At 36.4% G+C, this 14,713-nt stretch overlaps 1 protein-coding gene across 1 annotated transcript in view; it reads left to right on the plus strand.

The window, feature by feature from the left end:
• The window catches only part of LOC135691736 (dynein beta chain, ciliary-like), a 40,960-nt gene that overhangs the window by 22,741 nt on the left and 3,506 nt on the right, over positions 1-14,713 (plus strand). Inside the window, exons 39-63 of the mRNA XM_065209692.2 lie at positions 217-525; positions 1,021-1,188; positions 1,712-1,873; positions 2,190-2,267; positions 2,658-2,819; positions 3,378-3,571; positions 3,836-3,998; positions 4,285-4,551; positions 5,072-5,233; positions 5,863-5,991; positions 6,312-6,416; positions 6,531-6,935; positions 7,308-7,589; positions 8,086-8,394; positions 8,953-9,188; positions 9,501-9,623; positions 9,756-9,960; positions 10,077-10,382; positions 10,628-10,798; positions 10,908-11,030; positions 12,049-12,242; positions 12,756-12,963; positions 13,265-13,333; positions 13,544-13,771; positions 14,277-14,468. Of these exons, the coding sequence (XP_065065764.2) occupies positions 217-525; positions 1,021-1,188; positions 1,712-1,873; positions 2,190-2,267; positions 2,658-2,819; positions 3,378-3,571; positions 3,836-3,998; positions 4,285-4,551; positions 5,072-5,233; positions 5,863-5,991; positions 6,312-6,416; positions 6,531-6,935; positions 7,308-7,589; positions 8,086-8,394; positions 8,953-9,188; positions 9,501-9,623; positions 9,756-9,960; positions 10,077-10,382; positions 10,628-10,798; positions 10,908-11,030; positions 12,049-12,242; positions 12,756-12,963; positions 13,265-13,333; positions 13,544-13,771; positions 14,277-14,468 (4,950 nt within the window). The remainder of the gene's footprint in view (positions 1-216; positions 526-1,020; positions 1,189-1,711; positions 1,874-2,189; positions 2,268-2,657; positions 2,820-3,377; positions 3,572-3,835; positions 3,999-4,284; positions 4,552-5,071; positions 5,234-5,862; positions 5,992-6,311; positions 6,417-6,530; positions 6,936-7,307; positions 7,590-8,085; positions 8,395-8,952; positions 9,189-9,500; positions 9,624-9,755; positions 9,961-10,076; positions 10,383-10,627; positions 10,799-10,907; positions 11,031-12,048; positions 12,243-12,755; positions 12,964-13,264; positions 13,334-13,543; positions 13,772-14,276; positions 14,469-14,713) is intronic.

Consider the following 14,713-nt stretch of genomic DNA (forward strand, 5'->3'; position numbering starts at 1 on the left):
AAAAAAATTTATATTTCTGTATGTTGTTTCTGTGACTGGTGTGTTTTACCTTTACCTAGTTATCCTAACTCCAGATTTGTATAACAAACCTGTAACGTGCCTAAGCTAATGCTGAAATTGCCTAAGCTACACTAGTATTTCTGCTTTAAAAGAGAGGCCTTTAGGACGAAATCCCCTTACATTTGATTAATCTTTGTATTTTTCTGTTATATAAAGGCTGTATTAGTGCATACGTCAGAGACCGTTCGCGTTCGCTACTTCATCGACTTGTTGATGGAGACCCGAAGACCTGTAATGTTAGTTGGCAATGCTGGTGTTGGCAAAACGGTTCTCGTAGGAGACAAGTTTGCTTCTCTTGATCCAGATGTCATGATGGTGGCAAATGTACCATTCAACTATTACACCACCTCAGCCATGTTGCAATCTGTTCTTGAGAAACCACTTGAAAAGAAAGCTGGTCGAAATTACGGACCACCCGGAACAAAGCGACTTATCTACTTTATTGATGATATGAACATGCCAGAGGTAGAGTTTCTGTTCTAGTTTTTTGTTTGTATCTTATTCGACATAATAATAGTTATTAAACCACATATTTTGGTTTGTTAACGGTAACACTGTTATACCTGCAGAAGCTGGTTAAGGAGAGGGGCAAGAATCACGAATAAATAGAAAACAATTTAGATGTTATGTTCTATTTAAAGAAATAGCCTTTTATCATTCAAAGACATATTTCACGAAAAGCCCTTTATCACTCTCTTCGTACGATAAGTACTTTAAATGGTAATATCAACATTCTCCCATCACATCATATGGTAGGTCCACATAATCAAGAGCAAGATAGCTTTAAATTCCTTATTCATTCTTTTCCTTCTTAGTATCTGTTTCTTTTTTCTTCTTTACTGTCTGGTTTATTCTTCTTTGTCGCCTGTAATAGTCCCTGGTATCTAACTCAAGCTCTTTTGATATTTGAGCCGTTTTAAAACAGATTATTTATATTTCAAAGTAAGCTTTACATCTCAGGTGGACACTTATGGAACAGTACAGCCACATACCCTGATTCGTCAGCATTTAGACTACAGCCACTGGTATGATCGTCACAAATTGTCTTTGAGAGACGTGCACAACTGTCAGTATGTGTCCTGCATGAATCCCACAGCTGGAAGTTTTACAATCAATCCTCGTTTGCAGGTCGGTACCCGTTTGTTTCCAGCTTTCCAACTGCCAATTTTAAGTGAAATCTCCCAAATTTGTCATACCAGCCTTTTGTAAATATTTCTCAGCTTTTCAGCAGAGATTGTTTTAGCAATTACCAACTGTTTTAAATTTATAATTTTTCTTGTAATTTACTGCTCATATCCTTAACGTTGAATTTTTTATCGACTTCAAATTTCGATTAATCCATGCTTATCTGAAGGGTTACACTCGTATTGAAATACTGTATAGTTTTTAACTTACCTTATTTTTACTAATTTTGATGAAAACATCCGCTATTCATTTTTCTCAGAAAGATGCATTATGCCTTTAACGAATAGACCTCTTGAATAATTAATCATTTTCACAAAGCATTTTCCTTGCCATGTTCTTTACAAGATTGATAATTTCAGATTCCCTCTATACACGTTTTTATTCTCATTTATATCATACCAATAGCCTCTGAATCTTGCTTTTGCTCGCAAGCATTTTGAATCAAACCAATGAAATTTCCTTGCAGCGCCACTTCTGTGTGTTTGCACTGAGTTTTCCTGGTGTCGATGCTCTTAAGACCATTTATCAAAGCATTCTTACTGGACATTTGGCATCTCAAAGCATCGCTGGATCTGTTGTTAAGACTGCTGAAAGACTTACCGAAGCTGCAATTGCATTGAACTCAAAGGTATTTCGATCGAAATACTTCTTTTCTCTGTTTATTGATATTTTTAGCACCTTATAAAGTGTCTTTCAACTTTCTAGATTGAATCATACTAATAACGATGACAATTTTGGCCTTTTCATCATACCAGTTTTCTCTGAGAGGTTCACCAGTGATATTTAGAGCCCAGTACTGTATGTATTGGCTTGATCTCACAACTCAGAAATTGTACACAATTTAGAGTATATTTTCCGGTTTCTTACTAGTATTTACGTCACATGCTATGATAATTTTATGTAATTTATCCGTGCTTTGAATTGATTCACCTTTTCCTTTCTAGATTACAAGTTCCTTCCTGCCAACAGCTATTAAGTTCCATTACATTTTCAACCTGCGAGACCTTTCAAACATCTTCCAAGTATGTCAAAATTTCGTAAAAGTATACTTGTCTTTCAAAAGAATTTACAATTCCTTCTGAGTTATAAATACTTCAAATAGTACATGAAATTGCATTATAGTTTCTTTGTTAAATATTTTAAAAGTCATTTACTTTACCTTTTAGATAAATATAAATCATTTTATCCTTTACATATATTCATGAGTATCAGATGATTAGATGAATTTTCTTATTTTACTGTGTTCCCCACTTGGCCTTTAAGTCATCTTTTCCACTTTTCTATTATCCTTTCTATTATCCTATCATCTTTTCCACTTTTCTATTATCCTTTGCCAACGTTGATAAAAATTCATTATCCATCGTCGATAGAATAAAATTCATTGCCCAACGCTGATTAATTTTTCACCAAAGGGGCTGCTGTTCTCGACTCCCGATTCGCTGAAGTCTCCAATGGATCTGGTGAGACTCTGGAATCATGAATGCAACCGTGTCTATAAGGACAAGCTCCTCGATGAAAAAGATATGGAGCACTTTGATAAAATTCAGCTGGACTTCAACAGAAAGTTCTTCGAGGTACGTCAGCTTAAACCTATCTCATATTAAGACAAATCAAAGTTGTCTCAACAGTTAAAGGCAATCTGTCTCGTTGTGGATTGGTTAACGAGAACAATAGCTGGAACAATAGCCTAAACACGATTCCAGCGTTCCGCCATATTTTTTACAATGCGATAAATTAAAGGGGGACTGGAAACAATAAAAATCCCTCTGTTCTTATAACCAATCAACGTCGTGACAGATTGCCTTTAAGCAAATCTTTCAAAAAGCCGAATGGAATAATTTCTGACAGTTACATTTGTTTTCGAAATCATTTGAGCACTAATGAAATAGCGTATCTTAAAACAAATTTAGGGTTTGCGTTTTAGTTACTCAGTAATGCTTATTCAGTGCTCTTTTAAATTTTGCCCTTTAGAAGCTCTCTGTACGCTCAAGTAAAAGTTTGTTCTTTTTTGTATGTTCTTTTGCGATGGGTAACCGAAAGCTGCATGTTACATTGCACATCTGTGATAAGAGATGCAATCTGACATTGCGTTCGTGACCAGTAAGACCAATGTAGCTACTTTTATCTTGCAGGATATTGAAGAAGAGGCATTGAATGCCAAACCTTTGTTGTATTCTCATTTCTCATCCGGCGTCGGTGAACCAAAATACCTCTCTTGTCCGTCCTGGGAAAACCTCAACAAGATATTGACCGAAGCTCTTGATAGTTACAATGAAGTCAATGCAGCAATGAATCTAGTTCTCTTCGAGGATGCTATGGCTCATGTGTAAGTTTCTACATGTCTCTGCGTTCTATAGCTAAAAATTGTTACACCAATGGAACGTGAAACAGAATTGGTTTTCAAATGGCTAAAAACATTGCTAGTTGATTGGCAATTTTGTTCAGCTAAAGTATAATCCTATCTCTCCCGTGGAAAATATAATGTCGAATTGCTTTAGTTCTTCTTAAAAGATTTTAATAGGTTAGATTACGTTTGCATCGTTTGATAAGATCACATCTCATTTGCCACACGCCTTCTTTCCCTCTATAGATGTCGCATAAATCGTATATTGGAATCACCCAGAGGAAATGCACTGTTAGTCGGTGTTGGAGGAAGTGGTAAACAAAGCTTGGCAAGGCTTGCTGCTTACATTAGTGCGCTAGAAGTCTTCCAGATCACCTTGAGAAAGGGATATGGAGTTGCAGATTTGAAGGTAAAAACTCAATGATAGTTAATTGCCTAGGACATTTGCTGCTCTTAAGGTTCTTACTCTGTTTTCTCTTTGATTCCGTCTTTTGTTTTATAGAAGGCTTTGTTGGCCAGCCAAGGTCACATAGTTTAACAACCTCCTTTATGTATGGTCATGAAAACCAGGCTACTGCATGTCTCTATTTCAAAAACTATTATTCAACGATATATTTCACATGTTAGAGGAGTTCAAGCACCCTCCACTGGTGATATTCACCATATAATGAAATCACGATTTTTCTCTCTGGCAGCTTGATTTGGCAATGCTTTCTACGAAAGCTGGACTGAAAAATATTGGAACAGTTTTCTTGCTGACTGATGCCCAAGTGCCAGATGAGCAGTTCCTGGTGTTGATTAACGATCTTCTGGCATCTGGCGAGATTCCAGGGTTGTTCCCAGACGATGAGGTTGAAAACATTATTGCTAGCTTGCGAAACGAAGTGAAGGGAGCTGGATTACAGGATACCAGGGAAAATTGCTGGAAGTTTTTTATTGAGAGAGTCAGAAGACAACTTAAGGTGATAGAAACAATCTTGTATTGCTCATTTGCAAAAAAATTCAGAATGGACTTTTTCAAACACGACAATAAAAGGGCTTTGCACCAATTAAGCTTTGTTGGAAGCATCGGAGTAGTATAGAAATTTTGTAAGGTATTTCTTTAAGAACAGAACGGTTATTTTTAAAGGCTTAGTTTTGAAATGAAAGTTCTCTATGAAATGATGCATTGTTTATTAGATGGCAACAAAACATAATCTTCCTCAAATCCAAAATGAAAATAAAATGAAAACACTGTGTCAATGCTAACGCAAAGGTACTTGCAGAATAAAAAAATATGGGGTTTTTTAGATTCTCGTGAATTATCTACCTGTCTTTGGTTGTGTGTACGTAGCATATTAGCAACCTACAACGACGTATTCGCATAACATTTGATGTTGACGAGCTCAAATGCAACGAATACCGAGGATAGTTACCAATGCTTATCAAAGGAATTTCTTTTCCATTTTTTTGATGTCATCTTTAAAATGTCTTTTTTTATAGGTTGTTCTCTGTTTCTCTCCTGTTGGAAGCACCTTGCGCGTTAGAAGTCGTAAATTCCCTGCAATTACTAACTGCACGGCCATCGATTGGTTCCATGAATGGCCAGAAGAAGCTCTTGTGTCAGTAAGCAAGCGATTTTTGCAGGAAACAGAACAAGTGCCTGTAAGTTCATGTTGCCGATTTGCCTGCTATACTCTTGATATGTTTTCCAATTATTAAGTCGCTGGTAATTGTAATTCATTTGCAAATCACATTTGAGTTTAAAGCCAGATCAAGGTGGCCGCATCGATAAAGTTATTAAGAGCTGAGCTTTATTAATCTATGGTGAATCACTGCATAATTATTTATGACTCTGCCAAATTTTTTCGAGACTTCGCGCAAATTTTGTTTCTTCTTGAAAATTCAAACTATCTTATTCTACGCGTCTGACAATACAACATAAAGCATTGTATCTTTCAAGCTATTTAATTTTCCAGCTTTCAAATTTAATTTTCCAGCTATTGAATTTTATTTTCCAGCTATTAAATTTAATTTTCCAGCTATTAGATTTAATTTTCCAGCTATTAAATTTAATTTCCCAGCTATTAAATTTTAATTTTCCAGCTATTATATATTGTTTTTTCTTACTTTTCTCGCAAAATCCTGCATTTTATTTACACCAGACCGAAGATGATTTGTACGATCGAAATCTTTTATAGGTAAATTTTATAGGTAAAGTTTTATAGGTATAGATGATTTTAACGATCGAAAAGTTTTATAGGTAAATTTATTACTTATTTCTTTCATTTCAGTTGGACCAGAAGCAATCTGTTGCTCAGTTTATGGCCTTTGTTCATACCAGTGTCAATGATATGAGCCAGCTTTATTTGATGAACGAACGAAGATACAACTATACAACACCCAAAAGTTTTCTTGAACAGGTAAACATGCTTATTGCAAGCTCAAACATACTCCTGCCTATGTATTCATTTGCAAAGTGTATATGTGTTTTGTTTCCAAAAGTGTAATATCAACTTAAAACGTTTTTCTCCTATTTCGGACCCAGTGATATCCTTTTTACCTTAGATTCGTATTGAGCCAAAATATAGACTGTCAATTCATCTAAAACTGCATTTGTTATTTGCATGTAAGCATTGTTTGTCTGTAACAACGCTCTGTAATTTGCCGTCTCGGATGCCTTAAGATTTCCTTCAGTTCTTATTTTACTTTGTTCTTAACTAAGCTTCGATTTCGATTACAGATCAAGTTATATCAAAATCTTGTGAAACGCAAAAGCAAAGAGCTCCAGCAGAGTATGGAACGTCTGGAAAATGGTTTAACCAAACTGCAGAGTACTGCATCTCAAGTAAGTAGCCGGCAAAAGGTCTTTAGTAATTATTTGTTTTTGTGCTTGGTTTTAATGTCATCTAATGTAGTGTTATATGAAACACAGCTCATTAATTGGGTTTACCACCTTCAGGTTGATGACTTAAAGGCCAAGCTAGCCGCACAGGAAGTCGAGCTGCAGCAGAAGAACGAGGATGCAGACAAGCTTATTCAGAAAGTAGGAATAGAAACAGAGAAAGTGAGCAAAGAGAAGGAATTTGCAGATAACGAGGAGAAGAAGGTTGCTGTTATTGCGAAGGACGTTTCGGAAAAACAAAAGTCTTGTGAAGATGATCTGGCTAAAGCAGAACCTGCCCTCATCGCTGCACAAGAGGCTTTGAACACGTTGAATAAAAATAATTTGACTGAGCTGAAGTCTTTTGGTGCCCCTCCAGCTGCGGTTGTTAACGTTACCTCAGCTGTCATGTGCCTGTTAGCCCAGCCGAATAAAATACCCAAAGATAAAAGCTGGAAAGCTGCTAAAGTCATGATGAACAAGGTGAGATAACCGATGTGCGATAAACTCCACTAATCCCATTAATCCAATGTACGTTTCTCTGATTACATCACATACGATTTTTAACGGTGGTAGTTTTTTATTTTTGTATGCCAGAAAACCTGTTGTCTATTTTGGTCTTCGCTGAATTTTTTCAGATAAATCTAAACTCCCCTTTCTCTCACAAAGATTATGTTTATTTGCCATGGCTGGCTTTATATTCCAAACTCCCCAAACGAGGGTGTCGTCCTGAACTGATAGAGGTCAGATATGCAATGATTTGTATTGCCCTTGAGGTCGCGTAAATTTGTATGTTCTTACACACAATAACATGATTGTAGCAAATAGTGTGTACTTATAATATTTTAAATACAGGTTGACGCTTTCCTGGAACAGCTTCTTAACTACGATAAGGAAAATATCCACGAGTCAAACCTCAAAGCAGTGCAAGTGTACGTGGACAACCCAGAGTTTGACTCTGATCTTGTGAAAAGCAAGTCCCTTGCAGCTGGAGGTCTTTGCGCATGGACAATTAACGTTATCAGGTTCTTTCACGTGTACTGTGATGTTGAGCCTAAGCGTATTTCTCTTGCACAAGCAAATGCCGAGCTTGCTGCTGCTGAAGACAAACTATCAAAGATCAAGGCAAAAATAAAGGTATGGTCGCCAAAAGATTCATGTTTTACTCTCTAGTAACTGTAAAGTAGTATTAATACAGTAGAACCATTTTGTAACGGACACTTGTGTCATCAGAGTATTCGCCATTGGTCTTCCCTTTTCTATTGGTATGTAATTATTTGCTTTGAAGCTCTGTGTTTAAATGTTATTTAATAGGCAATAGTATAGAAATACCCATGCTCGAAGTTTCTAGATCAACTCAACGATGTCTAACAAGGAATTAATGCCATTAAAACTGGTTATATATGAATAAGTTGACACAACAACGTAAAAAAAGAAGCACGGATGCAAAACTGGGGTGCTTCTAAAGTGATGTTTTTGAAGCAGAGCTAGGATTTGTTCGACTATAACATCTAAACACCTGAAACCTTTGTTCAAAAATTTTATTTTACAGGAAGCAATTACCATCTCTTAACAGTGACCCAACGTTCATCTTTTCTTAGATTTATTTATCTACTGTAATCTTGGTTTGCAGGAATTAGACGACAGTTTAGCAGAGTTAACAGCCTCATTTGAGAGAGCCACTGCAGAAAAGCTAAGATGTCAGGAAGAGGCTGACACAACAACAAAAACGATCAACCTTGCAAACAGGCTAGTTGGTGGTCTGGCATCGGAAAACGTCCGTTGGGCAGAATCGGTTGAGAAGTTCAAGGAGCAGGCAAAGACGCTTCCAGGAGACGTGTTGCTAACATCAGCATTTATATCATATGTCGGTAGCTTCTCTAAAAGATATCGAGAGGACTTGCTGCAACAGAAATGGCTGCCTTATCTGACCAGTCTCAAGGTGCTTACTGTCAAACAAAATTCTTCTTGATTTGCCATCCCTTGCTTGAGCCGCATTGATTCATTTCATTTAATTGTAAGCTAAAACATGCAAACTAGAATACTTGCTTATGTAAAAGTCTTGCCTAAGTGAGCGAAATCTCCAGCAGAATTATTACTATGCTAGTAGCATCACGGTCTTTCAAGGGAAAGGCGTTTAAAAATACGAATGCTTGAAAGCCGTTTTCTTTCTACGGGACAAAGATCAAAAATCGCAATTCTAAATCTTTGAAGTTTTATCGTATTAATTTCGCTATTTTTGTTATTATTGTTATCATTTATTTTTTATCTTTTGAGGCAATACCAGAATAAAAAGCGTCTGCCTTTTGTATTTGATTAAACACATCAGCATTGTACACTGACATAGTGACTGATATTTTCTATAGAGGGACATGGATATATCCTACTGTTACTGTATATAGCATTCATAGATTTCAGTCAATGGTCAGTGCACCAATATTGATATATCGTAAACGGCACAGGACCCATAGGTTATCAGAGCTATCTTACTTCTACACAGGTTCCTATACCAATCACAGAAAATTTAGATGTCCTTAGTCTGCTGACTGACAATGCCACAGTTGCGCAGTGGAACAACGAGAATCTGCCAAGTGACCGAATGTCAACTGAAAACGCGACAATCCTCGTCAATGCAGAAAGATGGCCGCTGATGATTGATCCGCAACTCCAAGGAATCAAGTGGATCAAAACAAAGGAGGGAGAAGATCTTAATGTTGTGAAACTAGGAGCCAAAGGGTACTTTCTTTGAATTTTAGTGGCATAGCTAAATATTTATGAAAAGATGGTGTAAAACAGCTAGTTATTAGTTTTGTAGCTACAAACTGATTTGTTGGGCATAGTTTGATGTGTTGCTTTCAAGATATCGAGAATGGTGAACGTTTTACGACCAATGCTTTATAGAATTGTTAAATTGACGTTGCTTTGCTGATCATACTTGACAGGGATATAAATTACCTGAGGTTAATGCTAAATGTTTCTATTGACTACTTCACTACAACATCACTATGCGCCTTTGGCTGTATGCATATACCTTTGGTTTTCTTCTAGGTACCTTGACCAAATTGAACGTGCTGTGAGTAACGGTGACTGTGTTTTGATTGAGAACATCGGAGAATCTCTTGATCCTGTCCTGGACCCGATTATTGGTCGTAACACAATCAAGAAAGGAAGGTCAGTATTCACCTGGTTATTTAATTATATTCAGCTACTTCACATTAAATGCAGTAAAGGTAAAAATTCACGGACTAAAAACGTATGTATTGTAATTTTGGACTTGGGCTTACATTCTGATGGTTTTTGCAGATGCATCAAGATTGGTGATAAAGAAGTCGAGTACCACCCGAATTTCAGACTGATCTTGCAGACCAAACTTGCAAATCCACATTACAAACCTGAGATGCAAGCACAAACTACATTGATCAACTTCACTGTCACTCGTGAGGGTCTTGAGGACCAACTGCTTGCCAATGTCGTTGCAAAAGAGAGACCAGATCTAGAGGAAACCAAGGTTGGTTGTTTTTCGCCAGTTCGCAAATTTGGTTTTGCCACTTAAAGTTTTGCATGTCAAATAGTTAACATTAACTGATAGCAAGATCGTTTTAACTGTTATTTTCCCCTTTTAAGGCCCAACTTACCCAGCAACAAAACCAGTTCACGATCACCTTGAAGGAGCTCGAGGATTCCTTGTTGTCACGTCTTTCAGCCGCAGGAGGAAATTTCTTAGGAGACTACGCGCTAGTGGAGAACCTTGAAACTACTAAGAGAACGGCTGCTGAGATCGAGGTTAAAGCAAAAGAGGCAAAACTAACAGAAGTGAAAATCAATGAAGCCAGAGAAGCCTACAGACCAGCTGCGGCCCGAGCCTCGCTTCTATACTTTATTTTGAACGACTTGAATAAAATCAATCCAATCTACCAGTTCTCGCTCAAGGTACTGGTCAATTTTCTAAAGTCTGGACAAATAGGTCACGAAAGGGCAGTTTTGTTAAAGAAGTTTGGCCAAGATTCTATATTAAAGATTTGGTTATGCAAAATTTTATTATCATTGAAAGAACTCAAGGAGAAGTCTATAAGTTTAAGAAGTGACACTTTTATCCTTTGGGATTGATTTTGTTAGCCCCATTTGCAATTTATTTATCTTGTTCTTTAATATCACTTCGTGTTTCTAAATTTCAGGCTTTTAGCGTCGTATTTGAGAAGGCCATTGAAAAGGCCGAGCCTGCCACAGAAGTTGTACAGCGTGTATCAAATCTGATCGACTGCGTAACCTTCTCAGTTTTCATCTACACAACGCGAGGGTTGTTCGAGAAAGACAAACTCATCTTTACTGCACAAGTTGCATTCCAGGTTTGTATTGACAGTTCGTCCTTCAGTATTTATTTTCATATTCTGTTTTGAGTGTTCAATACATGGTATGTTGGAAGGCAATTTTTTAATCCTTTATCTGTTACTCTAGATCTTGCTAATGAAAAAGGAAATCAACCCAGTCGAACTAGAGTTTTTGCTGCGTTTCCCTGTTGTGATGAACCACTCCAGTCCAGTTGATTTCTTATCAAACTTATGCTGGGGAGGCATCAAGGTAAGGAATAATCTATCCTTTATTAAGTTATGATTGCCAAGCACTTACGTTATGATTGCACTTAAGAATGGAGGGCAGAATCATGAAATAGATTTTGAGTTCAATGCACAAGTTACTTCTATTCTACTTCTATTGGCAATTATTCTGATCATATTTTTATGCTTGAAGTGTTGAAAAATCTGCCCAGCAAAAATGATTTTCTAGTAAACACTGAATGTTTCCATTAGATCCGTTTGATTCTTTTTCTTCTAAAATTCCAAGTCATACACAAATCAGGATTTAACAGAATTTTGATTTGATAAACTATTGTTCAATTTAACAAACCTTGATTGAACTGTATCCAATAAAAGTGAGGTGTATAATTGTCAATGGAATTTGAGATATAGAATGATGTAGAGTTGAAATAATTATCATAATTACTATGATTTATTCGATAAAAGAAAAATGTTCTGTAACAGTATGACACCGGAGTGCCTGTGTTTTTCTCCATTATTATATGTGGTATTTTAGGTGCATTTGAATACTTTGTGACAAATTAAGGAACATAAATTTCCTAGAAATTAATGAATAACAAATGTTATTCAAATTATTTACTAACTCTTTGTCTACAATCTGTTGGTAGTAGAAAGCATGAGAATTGCTTTGAAAAAAAACAAACATTTGAGTAAACTAAAGCTTTTTGTCAGACACTTTTCAGAGTTTAAAACGTCAGAACATAGATCGAAAACTCTACGCTAGGAAATATATATACCCAGTAACTCTGAAGAATATGAGACGAAAAGCTTTAGTTTACTCAGATGTTTGCTTTTTTCAAAGCCATTTTCAACTCTTTGTCTGTTTACTGACAAGTGAAAAGCAAATAGCCACAAAGAATAAAGAAACAAGTTCGCCTAGAAAGCAAACTTAATTATCATTAATATTTTGGTGCAAATGAAGCTAGCTAAATACATTGCTCCGGTTTTTTGTAAAAAGATTAGTGCTTCGTCGTCGATTCTTTTTACTTTTTCTTTCGTTATAGGCTTTAAGCGCAATGGAAGAATTCAGAAATCTTGATCGAGATATTGAAGGTTCTGCCAAACGATGGAAAAAGTTTGTTGAGAGTGAATGCCCTGAAAAGGAGAAGTTCCCTCAGGAATGGAAAAACAAGTCTTCGCTTCAGAAGCTGTGCATGCTTCGTGCTCTTAGGCCAGACCGTATGACTTATGCAGTGAAGTGAGTTGTGTTACTGATTTAAGCAGCACACATACAATTTATTCAAAATTATCTGTACGGATTGACAAAGTTTTAAAGTGAATGTTACTTGAAAAATGTTTTTACCTATATATTTCAATAAGGAACATAATGTAAAACCTAATATATAATCCACTGATAATTTTTATTTAAGGATTATGTATTAGCTATTTAGTAAACTATCATTAATAATACCAAGGTTTTGTTTTTTACGAAAAAATACAAAGTCTCTTAATGTGGTTTTCATGGAATCGAAATGCTGCAAAGTGCTAGATGACTCAAATTTTGTCCAATTATAACTTCCTGTTTTTCTGCCACTTGACAGCAGTTTTCTGCTACGTGATGGTTCTCAACCATATCTATAACCACATGAACCCATTATTTTTACCCATTCTTTTATTTTAGTCAATCCAATTCTGAGTTGTGTACCAGATCTACGATTTTTATTTTTACTCATTATTTAATTTTTCTTTACTTCTTCTCTCCATTTCGTAGAAACTTCGTGGAAGAAAAGCTCGGTACCAAGTATGTTGAAGGACGTTCAATTGAATTTGCCAAATCGTTCGAGGAGAGCGGTCCTGGAACACCCATCTTCTTTATTCTATCGCCTGGAGTAGACCCTCTTAAGGATGTCGAGGCCCTTGGCAAAAAGCTTGGCTTTACCACAGATAATAAGAACCTTCATAATGTGTCGCTTGGACAGGTAAAGAACTTTTCAGTGTTCTGACTTCCAATTTGAACAGCCTTTAGACATAGAGGATGAGACAGTAATTGAAAATTGTGATAATATATTGAACTTAGTTGCAGCAGAATGTAACTAGATACCAAATTATGCATATGGTTTTCAAAACTCAAAGACAAATAGCTTTACTTTTAAATAATGGTAAGGGATGGCTTTATAAACACGATTTTTAAAGATGAATGTACGGGATAATTTAATTAAAAAGGAATCTAAGAAATGTCTTTGTATTTAAATGTAGCTTTCTTTGATAACTCTATCATAGGGGCAAGAGATCGTTGCAGAACAAGCACTAGAACTTGCAGCTCACGAGGGTCACTGGGTGGTCTTACAGGTGCGTTATTAACTCTAAATACTTATTAAACGCTTTCCAAACGTTGGATTTTACTAGTTAAGTACACTGTTTTCCCGATGATTCAATATTTATCAGCATTTGTGTAATCATCACAACTTTCACTTCAATAGTTCTCATTGATGTATTTTCAATTGATGATTTTTTTTTTAAAAAAGTCGCGAATAATATAATGGAACACAATTCTTGTAGAACATCCATCTTGTCAAAAAATGGCTGCCCACTCTTGACAAAAAGCTCGAGACATACACGCTTGGAAGTAACGAGAACTATCGCGTGTTCATGTCTGCAGAGCCAGCTCCCACTCCGGCCGGACACATCATCCCACAAGGCATCCTCGAGATTTCGATAAAAATTACGAACGAACCTCCAACCGGCATGCACGCAAATCTGCACAAATCGCTGGATAATTTCAGTCAGGTGAGTCTGGGCAGGGATTTCCTTCTCTCATCAAGCAACTTATTGCCCAAAGGTTTTTTCTAGTTGTTGCGTATTTTTTATCTCTCTGAAGAAGTAGAGGAGTATCTTTGAGGTAACGTTGTGCTGAAGCGAATATTTGCAGGAGAATTTTCTCTTTTCCGAATGAAGGAAAAATTACCTATTCGAGGCAATCTATTTTCCAACAAAACACGCAATAGACACGGTCATAGACATTGATATTATTTATTATCAATATCAGTTTTGCAGGTCAGATGCATGAATCTACGATAATTTCGTGTTCTCTTACACAATCCAAACGACCTTTTTAGTACCAGCACATCAGCTCCTCCTAAATCTAATACCCTTGACTACGGATTTAGTTGTACTTCTGACATATGTGGTTTCCCCTTCTGTTAATTTATGCCTTTAATGTGTAAAACGCTCGATAGTTTTAATAGCCTATTGCTATTGTATTGCTGAATCATTTTCTAAATGTTTTCAACAGGAAACCCTTGAGATGTGTTCTCGTGAAAACGAGTTCAAGAGCATCTTGTTTGCCCTCTGCTACTTCCATGCTGTTGTTGCTGAGCGACGCAAATTTGGCCCACAAGGATGGAACAGAGGCTATCCGTTCAACACTGGAGACCTTACCATCAGTGTCAATGTCCTTTACAATTATCTTGAAGCCAACTCTAAGGTAATTAAAGACTGCATTCTATTTTGGCTTCGAAAGATCTTTGCTGTTGCCTTTTGAAGATTTCCACACGATAAAATCCGAGCCCATTTTTCCGTTCTTTTAATGAAAATTGTCTATTTATGTGTATATAATGGCTCACTGTATACACAAGAGGCAAATCGTCAGATGTTACTTGCCTATTAAAAACCTTTATCTGTTTCTCAGTGTTAAACTATGTTTATAATCGCTGCTTACTTAAATTTGCA

Source organism: Rhopilema esculentum, chromosome 13 (assembly GCF_057945365.1).
Source record: "Rhopilema esculentum isolate cy_ngs chromosome 13, ASM5794536v1, whole genome shotgun sequence".
In the NCBI taxonomy this organism is placed as follows: domain Eukaryota; kingdom Metazoa; phylum Cnidaria; class Scyphozoa; order Rhizostomeae; family Rhizostomatidae; genus Rhopilema; species Rhopilema esculentum.